General features: G+C 60.9%; 1 protein-coding gene across 4 annotated transcripts in view; it reads left to right on the forward strand.

Annotated features, from left to right (window-relative positions):
• Window positions 1-7,641, forward strand: part of CFAP46 (cilia and flagella associated protein 46) — an 88,670-nt gene extending 81,029 nt beyond the window's left edge. For 2 of the 4 annotated variants that reach the window (XM_081074302.1, XM_081074303.1), the window contains exons 51-58: window positions 2,438-2,508; window positions 2,583-2,643; window positions 2,711-2,746; window positions 3,237-3,339; window positions 4,054-4,166; window positions 5,228-5,309; window positions 5,871-6,007; window positions 6,087-7,249. In XM_081074302.1, the coding sequence (XP_080930428.1) occupies window positions 2,438-2,508; window positions 2,583-2,643; window positions 2,711-2,746; window positions 3,237-3,339; window positions 4,054-4,166; window positions 5,228-5,309; window positions 5,871-6,007; window positions 6,087-6,307 (824 nt within the window). In that variant the 3' untranslated portion in view covers window positions 6,308-7,249. Of the gene's footprint in view, window positions 1-1,966; window positions 2,136-2,437; window positions 2,509-2,582; window positions 2,644-2,710; window positions 2,747-3,236; window positions 3,340-4,053; window positions 4,167-5,227; window positions 5,310-5,870; window positions 6,008-6,086 lie in introns of all 4 variants that reach the window. The other 2 variants (XR_013994987.1, XM_081074304.1) reach the window with 2 other exon arrangements.
• Window positions 7,642-9,625: the final 1,984 nt, after the last annotated feature.

Genomic DNA, 9,625 nt, shown 5'->3' on the forward strand with positions numbered 1-9,625 from the left:
AGTGGGCTCTCAACCACAAGGTTGCCGGTTCAACTCCTCGAGTCCTGCAAGGGATGGTGGGCTCCACCCCCTGCAACTAAGATTGAACAGGGCACCTTGAGCTGAGCTGCCGCTGAGCTCCCGGATGGCTCAGTTGGTTGGAGTGCGTCCTCAACCGCAAGGTTCCCAGTTTGACTCCCGCACAGGATGGTGAGCTGTGCCCCCTGCAACTAAGATCGAAAGGACAACAACTTGACTTGGAAAAAAAGTCCTGGAAGTACACACTGTTCCCCAATAAAGTCCTGTTCCCCTTCCCCAATAAAATCTTTAAAAAAAAAAAAAAAGAAAAAGGTAACGGTCATCTGCATGAAAATGCAAGACGGAAAATACGGTTCTTTAAAGGAACCCATTCAAAGGATAACAATGGGTTGAAAATAAAGGCTGGAAAGCAGACCATGCATGTTCTAGAAGCCTCTCCGTGCGAGGCCACGTCTGTGGGTGGTGCCTCCAAGCTCAAGGCCCCAGGGAAGGGAAACCTTTGTCACTCCTCACCAGCCATTCGGAAGGCCTCCTCCTCCAAAGAACGTGTTCTAGTCTTTTGTCAGCTTTCCTACTGGGTTATCTGCTTTTCTCAATAGCTGGTGTTTGGGGCCTTTTTGTAACTCATTCCTTACTTCAGGATCATGAAGCTACTACCCTCTGATGTCTTCCAGATACACCTTTTTGTGCCTTTCACGTTTGTATCTACCCTCCCTCTGAACCTGGTATTCATGTGTAGTGTGAGGCACCCACTGTGCGCGCACTGTCTGTCTGACTCCCCACCCCCGCCTCGCATGTGGTCATGGCCACAGTGGGAGACTCGCACATCCGTGGCGGTCGGCGGCAGAACGGCCCCCAAAGGCGTCCACACGCTGATCCCCAGGAGCTGTGAGGAACCTGACATGACCTAAGGGGCTGTGCAGATGTGACCCAGGGAAGGGCCCTGAAATGGGGAGACAGTCCTGGGTCATCACAAGGTTCCTCAGGGAGGGAGGCAGGAGGGACCGAGAGATGGGGAGACGCCATGCTGCCCTGTCTGCAGATGGAGAAGTGGCCGCGGGCCCAGGACAGGGCGGCCACCAGAACGGGCCCAGGGCCTCCACGGGGGCCAGCCTGCCCACACCGCGATTTTAATCCAATGGGACCCCTTTCGATCTCTGATGTCCGGACTGGGAGATAATACATTTGTGTGGTTTTCAGCCCCGACATTTATGGTGATTTGTTACAGTAACAACAGGAGCTGCTACAAAGTCTCACCACAGAGTCACAAAAACCCTGCCTAATGTGAGTTGAATCTTTTTAAATACATTGCTGAGTGGTCCCCAAAAGGAGGTTTTCCAGGCGTCCGAGTGGAGCATCCCGGAGCCCGCATGTTCACGCGGCAGGAAGGCTGTTTGGGCATAAGGAGCACCGTAAACCACCCAAAAGAGCTGAGCTGGTGTATGGATTCCAAACCTATAAAGAGGGAGAATGAGTGAGAAAACCAAGGGACCAGGTACCCAGTCACATTAGATGGGCCAGTCGTGGAGAAGCCCACCGACGGGGCGAGGGGTGAAGCCAGCCATTTTGATCGTCAGTTGAAAAAGGGCATGGGCCTCACCTGCCAGCTGCCCGGCAGAGACAAAGGCTGCCTGAGCACCAGGTGCTGTTTACGGGAGACACCTAAAGAAAAAGGTCACGGGTGTCAGAAAGCCGACGGGGACACACACCCGGCAGACGACCAGAAGGAACCGCTGTCTCTCGGTCAGATGCCCAGACTGCACAGCCGTCATCTTGGTTAGGGACAGGGCCGTCACCCGTCATCGTGCTTTGATCCATCAGGGAGGTCAAACAGCCTCAGAATATGTGCGGCACAGGTAGAAAGCGGAGGCAGGGCTACAACACATGCAGAGCAGACAGCAACACCGGCAGATGAAGGCAAAAATCGGTTGTTTGTCTTCCCGCGTAGGCAAACAGCGGGGGATGTGGGAGCGGGAAGGAGGAAGCTACCATTGTCCGAGAGCCTGCAGGAGGGCCCAGGAGCCACTGCAGCAGCAGTGCAGCCGGGAGACGGACGGCAAATGCTTGGACAGGAGGCAGAGCAGCCAGCAGGGCCCGGCCCCACAGCAGGCACACTGGTGGGTGCCCCGCGTGGTGTGAGTGGTCGGCGGCTGGGCCTGGGAGCCTCGGGTGACCGTTCTTTCTTGCGTCTCCTGGCCCGGGCCTTCCCCACACTGTCAGCCTGTGCAGTTGAGAAATGACTGCCATTTCAACTTTACAAAACTTAAAATGAACGGTGTCCACTATCTCTTGTCTTTTTATTGAGGTGAGATTCACGTAACCTGAAACGAACCGTTTCAGAGTGAACAGCTCAGTGGCAGTCAGTGCTGTGCCCACTGTCTAGTCCCACGGCGTCACTACTGCTTTTTGTTTCCAACAGAAGGGAGCGTGAAAAAGGACACCAAAGGCAAAGAATTCAGGAGGAGAGGTCCAGCAAAGAGGGGCCCAAAGGTAGGCGGGCAGGGTCCCGCTGACCCTCCGGCTGGACACAGGACGTCCCCACCCACCGTTGTCTGTCGTCATAGGGCAGCGTGCCCCGGGCCGCCTTCCCCGACTGCGTCACAGTCAACTCGGACAACTTCAAGTGTATCCTTTGCTGGACCCCACCCCTGACGCCAGCGTGTGGCCCTGGTTCTCCTTAACCAAGACCCAGTCGTCGTGGACCCATACAACGAGGCCCAGGGCACAGGTGAGCACTTCCCGCGGCCCCCACTCCTCACACACGTGCCCACGCCCCCGGTGCCAGGCGTGGCCCAGCCCCACGGGGCAGCGTGTGCCGAATGCGAGGCTTCAGGCCTCTGCCGCTTCCCACTGTCCCCTTGGGGACCCCGGCCCTCCCTGACCGCCTGCGGCCACAGCACACAGCAGTGGTGTGAAAAACGACCCCTGCAGCGCCACCTGGCCCCCTTCTGGGGGGCGGGGAGGCGAGGGGCCTCCAGATGGTGTGGGTGCCGCCCCTGCTCTCGGCACTTAAGTCCACGTGTTTCTCTGTTGCAAAATTAGTCCCAAAGGAGGGAATGAGACTAACATTTCCACAAGCAGTGAATGCTGGTGCCACCTCGGCCTGTGAGGCTGAGCCCGGGGCGCCTGCTGCATCAAAGGCACAGGGACCTGCCTGGCCCCACTGCGCCACATGTGTGTGACCTCCTGTGTTTGTCACCAGTCGCTTGTCGTTGCAGATGAGCTGACTCCTGTCTCCGTGACCCAGGAAATCCTGGACAAATTCAGAGACACGTTCACTGCGCGATGGACAGGACACCTGGGAAATAAGCACTTGCCCAGGTCGGCCCTGGGTCCCTGCGCCCTCTGCACCAGGGCGCCAGCGGGCAGGGCTGCACACGTGTCCTCCCTCTCCACCTGCGCCCTGCTCTCTCCCTCAGGCTCTTTCCCGCCCTGACCCTGCCTGTCTTGTGGACACACAATGGCTGCTGGTGTCTGACTGTTTCCCTCACACACGGGGCTCCTTGGCCTTCGAGGGGCTGACTAGGGAGTCATTGTCCGCACCCCCATTTTACAGGCAGGACCTGGGCACCCAGGGCTGTGCCCCTGCACAGGGTCCCGCAGCCAGTCAGCTAGGCCTCCCGCAGGAGCTGGGCCTGCTGGGACATGTCCTGTGGATGCCCTTAGGTACCTGGGTGTGCTTGGCAGTCCGGGAAGCTTCCTTCTAGCACTTTCCAGAGCCATGGCCCTGGTTCAGCCCAGGGACACGAGGTCCATTCTCAGGAGAGCCGGCTAGACCAGCCGTCAGGGAGCCTGAGTGTCAGACACAGAGAGAGGCCACGTCAGCGTGAGCGCTGGGGCTGTCCTAGCGAGGGGTGGGGCCTGGCGGGAAGACCGCCGAGGACAGTGCTGCTTTAACAGCGCGTCCCGAAGTGTGTCACCCTGCAGCCTGCGGCCCTCAGGGCTTCAGGACGGAGTCGTCCTGGCTGCATTGCTCTCGGACACCTGCCTGTGCCTGGCCACCCGCCTGCCCACCAGTCTCTCCTCCCTGTGCAGCCAGGCCGAGTGGGAGCAGCTCCTGGGCAGCTGTGAAGGCTTCTTCTTCTACGGGATGGAGAGCTTCCTGTCCCACGTGCTGGTGGAAAGGTTGGCGGCCATGAACTTAGAGGGTGAGCCAGGTCCTCTTGGGACCCCCCCAGCCCGACTCTCCACCAAGACCTGTGGGTACAAAACGAGCAGCCACAGACGCACTGGGACAGGGACAGGGCCGGGCAGCCGCGTCGTCGGTCGTCCTCATCTGACAAAAAGGGCTGGGGGTTCCGGGGCCGGCTTCTCCTGCCCTCAGGCCCCACCTGCATTTCTCAGACACCCCACTTCAGATTCCCAAACCTGGCAGGCCCAGCCAGGGCCAGGAGTTGGGGGTCACCCTCCAGGCCTGGGCCTGCAGCGTCCCGGGGGCTGGGGGACGGGGGCGCTTCCAGAACACCCAGGTGACAGCCCTCCCCACCAGTCCCTCTCGCCTAAGTGTGGGTGCTCTGGGCGTTGCTTTCCCTCTTGCTGTCTGTCCGTAGTCGAGGAGGCTGCCAGGTAGTCCCCCTCTGAGGTGGGTGACCCCATTAATGGCAGTACAAGCATGTGGGCACTTGTCCCACGGTCAGGGCACCTCAGCCTGTCCCTGTCACCTGGTGCCCGGCCTCCTCTCCCGCCCGCCACCCCACCCATAAGCACGTCATCTGGGCGGATTCCTTACCCCAAGGGGAGGTAGAAACAGCCTTTTTGAAACTGCAGATCTGAGCCTTCTCAAATGGGGGGCCAGTGAAACCCAAGAAATGTGCGAGCTCACAGGTGCCTGCAGGAGTGGCAGTGTCCTCGGGGCCCGGGGTTCCCTGCCAAGTCCTGCCGCTTCTGCCTGCCCCTGGGCTGCCCAAAGCCCAGCCCAGCCAGGGGGTGAGCTCTGCTTCCGTGGTGCTTGCATGCACACCGTGTGTCCTGTGACGCAACTAGTCACTCTGTGCCCGAGACTACCCTTAAAGCAGACACCTTGTCGGTGTGGCATGCTGGCAGCCAAGACACCTTGCCAGGCAGGGGATACTGGGCCCTGTTGCACAAGGAGGCAGTGAAGGGTGTGGGGCTCCTGGAGCAAATAATGTCCCGTGTGCCATGTGGCCAGTGGGTCCCAGAAAGGGCTTTCGGCAGACGTCGGCCTGCATGGCCCCTCCTGTGTCCGCAGCGTGCCACGTGATGGTCCTGCTGGACCGCGCCCGGTCCTATGAGAGCTCGCGGCGGAAGATGGAGTCCTCGGAGAGCAAGAGGTGCCTGTGTGCCCTGCCTGGGCTCTGCTGGGGCCTGGCCTGTGGATGACTGATGGCGGAAGTTTGGGGCGTGTGAACACTGGATGTGCCCCCTGGGGAGTGCGGGGGACAGAGTGTCTGCACGCCGTGGGCGGAGTCCCACGAGGGAGCCGGGCCTCCATCATCTGCCCCCAGACCCTTCCCTGGCTAAGTCTCTGGGGGGCAGACACTGACCAGAGGCCTGGCTGGAGCCTTGAGACCACCAGGATTGGGCCAGGAGATAGGGCCGGCAGGTGGGAGGGTGCCCCGCCAGGCCTCTGTGGACTGACCAGGTGGCCCAGCAGGACAGCTGCCTCTCACAGGGACGTGTCGCCTCCTGGCTTCAGCCCATGCTTGGGGGTCTGGCAGCTCTGAAACGCCTTTCCTTGTTAAGTGCCATTTAAGTTTGGGGGGCGGGGACGGACATTCTTGATTGTTTCAAGAAGTTGAAGAGCTGTCAGTCCAAATACACGCTCAAGCCCTTGGTGGTGGTTGGGTCGTGGGAGGGGGAGGCTCTGGTTCATGGGAGCTGGGTCCCCACAGTGCCCTGCAGCTGTCCTTAGAGGAGCCGGTCGAGACTGCTGTCCTTCTGAGCCTGGCAGGGGCCAAGAGCATCCTGGCGAACCAGTGGCCGACACGCCCACAGGACAATGCGCTGCGGGCCAGCGTCCTGTGGGAAAGTAAGTGGGTGCAGCCCCACGCCCATCCCGCAGAAGCCCACGGGGGCCCACGCTGTCTGAGGGGCGCTTTCTCCCTCAGATCTGCTGACAGTTGGAAAGCCGACTGGGAGGACGGTCCGTCTCCTTCAGAAGATGGAAGCTGGCGTAGTGGCCCAGCTGGGTAAGACAGACCGCCCCTTCCCTGCTCCCGCTGCAGGCTGTGTGGCCTCCACCCTGCGCCCCTGCAGGGTCAGTGTTCCCCCCTCTGCTTCTGCACACCCTCTGCAGGTCGTGCGTGACACAGACCCTAAGCCCCCGTGAGGCCTGGCCTCTAAACTCCTCAGGGAAAAACACCGGCCATTAGGTCTGCCAATGTGCCTTTGAACCCACCTAAGTCACAGAGCCTAATGCCCAGGGGTGCGGTCTGGGAGCAGATGGCCACAGCTGGTGACAGCCTCACACGTGGAAGCTGCTGTAAAAGTTTCACTGCGACACTTGGCAATGGCTTCAGCGGTCTGTTAGAGGGATAGTCCACCCGAGAGAGGTTTATCCCAGGATGATTAAAATCGTGAAACCTTCAAAATACGCAACATGAAAGGAGCTGAAAATGTAAAAATCACATTGTCTGCTGCCTGGGATGTAGTTCCCAGACAGTAAATGCTTTTTGAATGAGTGAGCGTGTGAATGTGAATGGATGTATGAGTGTGTGAGTGAGTGAGTGAGTGAGTGAACGGTGTCCCAGGTGGATGACGGCTCAGGTCACAGGACAGTCGGGTGACGGGGACAGAGGGTGCAGCTCTGTGGAGTGAGAAGCAGCTGCAGGTGACTTTCCCGTCAGCAGAGGGCTGGCGCCTGCCGGTGGCCCTGTGCCAGTGCTGCTGCCGCGTAGTGTGCGTGCCCAGTGCAGGCCGCCCACCCCTGCAGTCAGGTGGCGGCTGACTGGTGGCAGGAGGAGGCCCCGAGCTGGTAGAATCTTCCGGATTCTTGCTCTCAGTGCCGAGCTGTGGTGAGGAGGGGAGAGCTGCCTGGTGCCAGGCAGTCCTGTGTCCTCGGTGCCCTTGTCTGTAAGGACGCGTCCGAGGCAGAGCCAGGAGCACCCCACCCCCGACCCACCACGCGTGTGGCCCTGGGCACTTCACGTGCTGCCGTTCCTGTTCCCTCAGATGAGTCTCCAGGGACCTTGAGGGACAGGCTGATGTCCCTCCTGCCACAGACGCCAGGCCCTGACCAGCTCCCTATCAGCCTCAACCTGGTCCTGTACGGGCTGCCAAACCAGGTTGTCGTGTGACATCCTCCCTGAGCCCACCGCAGGCCCAGCCCTGCCGCCCGGCGGGCGTTCCCCGCGCTGAAGCAGCCCGGCCCCTGGCCTTCCAGTGACCTGCTGGGCTGTGGCCCCTTCTGCCCCGGGAGCCACCTGCCACCACCTCAGTCACCCAGGACCATCCCCTGCCCTGTCATGTCTGTACCCAGGGGCCTGGATGGGGTGGGGGTCATCACCTCCCGAGAGCCCTCAACCCCCGGTGGGCCCTCAGAAGACGGTTTCTGGCTGACGCAAACACCTTTCCCTGAGATGGGCTCATGGCTCCTCGACAGGGACACTTGGGCAGTGGGTTTGTTTTCTGTTCAGTTGCTTGAATAAATGATTACACCAAGCTACTGCCGTGTGGTCTCGGGGGCCCCAGGGCTGGGGGTGGGGCCCTGGCCCAGCCTCAGGGGTCAGGAAGCAGGGACCTGCTCGACCCCACACTCCTCCTACCCACCTGCCTGCCAAGAGACCAGAACCTTCTACCACCTCAAACTCCAGGGAGCAGGTCCTGGCCATGTGGAATGACCCCACTCAGTGGGCTCACTTCCCAGCCGAGGAAGCCACAGGCCTCCCACGTGACCTTCCAGCCGCCCAGGGAGGCCTGCGCGGCTCTGTCCCCAAGCCGGGACCCTCCGCAGACGGAGCTTTCCTGCCACCATGGCATCAAAGTGAGGCCGTGTCTTCAGCCAGGGACCTGAGATGGAAGACAAGTGGACTAGAGCCACTGGGCAGAAGCAGCCTGTGTGAGCTGGGAGGGGGCCGCCCCGGCTCTGGCTCTGTCCATGGGTTTTCCTCGGTGTCAGGCGTCAGGCAGCTCCCTCCCCCACGGAAGGCCCAGGTCGATGTGCACCCTCTGAGCCCCTTGCTGGCTCCTCTGACCCTTGGCACGTATCTGTCCCACTCTGGGACCACTCATCAGTAGGGCCCAGCAGGGTGTGATGGGGACCCCCACATTCCAAACGCCCCTTGGCCATACGGCCGGCACTGAAGTTGACAGCCCTGCGTCCGTGTCGGATCCTGGGATTCTGTGCAGGGGTGGAGCTGCGGGCGCCAGTCACCGCTGCTTCTGGGCTGAGTGGCATGAGGGGGAGCCATTGAGCAGGAGGGGTCAGGACCCCACTGCCCCTGAGTCACGGCACCGGAGACGACACAGTGAGCATGCAGTGTGGTCAGCGCCGGGATGGTGCTTTGGAGTGGCTGTGGGAGGAGCCAGAGTCCTGCGTTTGTCCAGCCTGCTGACCACTTCACGGTGTGGTCATCTCCGCCGGCTGAACTGGGAGCCCTTCGCATGGGGTGTCCAGTCCTGTCCAGCACTGCCCTGCTGGCCTCTGAGCACAGGTCAGATGTCTGAACAGGAGTCACAACCCCAAGCAAAGCCTTGCCCGCTGCCCGCCTCATCTGGAGACTTCTTTGGCCTCTGAGCACCAGCTGTGATGCCACCTGGTAGCTGGCAGCCCCCCAAGGGCCAGAGGACGCCAGACCCCAGGCCAAGTGACTCCTGGTAGCCATGTGGGCTGTGGGGCCAGGAGTGGAGCAGGTGGGAGATGGTATGAGCCTGGGGGGGTTCCCCTGGTACACACGGGGGGCTGGGGCCGTGAGGCACCCTGACCCCGTGCCCTGACGCCGCTGACAGGGCTGCACCAGGGCAGCGTGGCCTTGTTCCTGCTCTTCGATGCAGAGGGCGCAGGACTGGGACGTGTGACAGTCCAAACAGTCAAACAAACAGGAGCACAAGTTAAGACAAGGACGAGCCGTGCCTACCATGGCTACTAAAACAGCTAAAATAACAACAGGGCCAACGCCAAGCGCTGGCGAGCGTGCACAGAAGTGGTCTCCCGTGCGCTGCTGGTGGGGCATGAAATGTGCTGCTTTTCTGGAAACATCCACTCAGGACGTGCATAAAACAAGCACCGGGCCGGCCGTCGCACCCCCAGGCGTCACCCTGGAGAAGTGCACATGCACGTCCACGCAAACACATGCAAATACACGTGCACAGACCGACAGCGGCTTCACTGCCTCACGCAAGGCATGGGGGAGAGGCCACGTGAAGGACAGCCGCTGGCGCATGTGCTCAGCGGGGCGCGCTCTGCCTGGGGACCGCGAGTGCGGCCCCCCATGTCAGCTAGTCACGTGCTGCGCGGTCTCATTCCTAGAGAGACAGGGACCAGGGGGCGTGACAGAGCCTTGGGGGACAGACCGCGTCTGGATCTTGACGGTGGCAGCAACACAAATCTCCACGTGAGAGAGTATTTCACAGAGCTGCACACACACGTGCACACACGCACACAGGCAGCGCAGCACGTGCACACATGTACACACGCACGCCTGTGAAG

This window comes from Rhinolophus hipposideros (genome assembly GCF_964194185.1).
Source record: "Rhinolophus hipposideros genome assembly, chromosome: 15".
Taxonomy (NCBI): Eukaryota; Metazoa; Chordata; class Mammalia; order Chiroptera; family Rhinolophidae; genus Rhinolophus; species Rhinolophus hipposideros.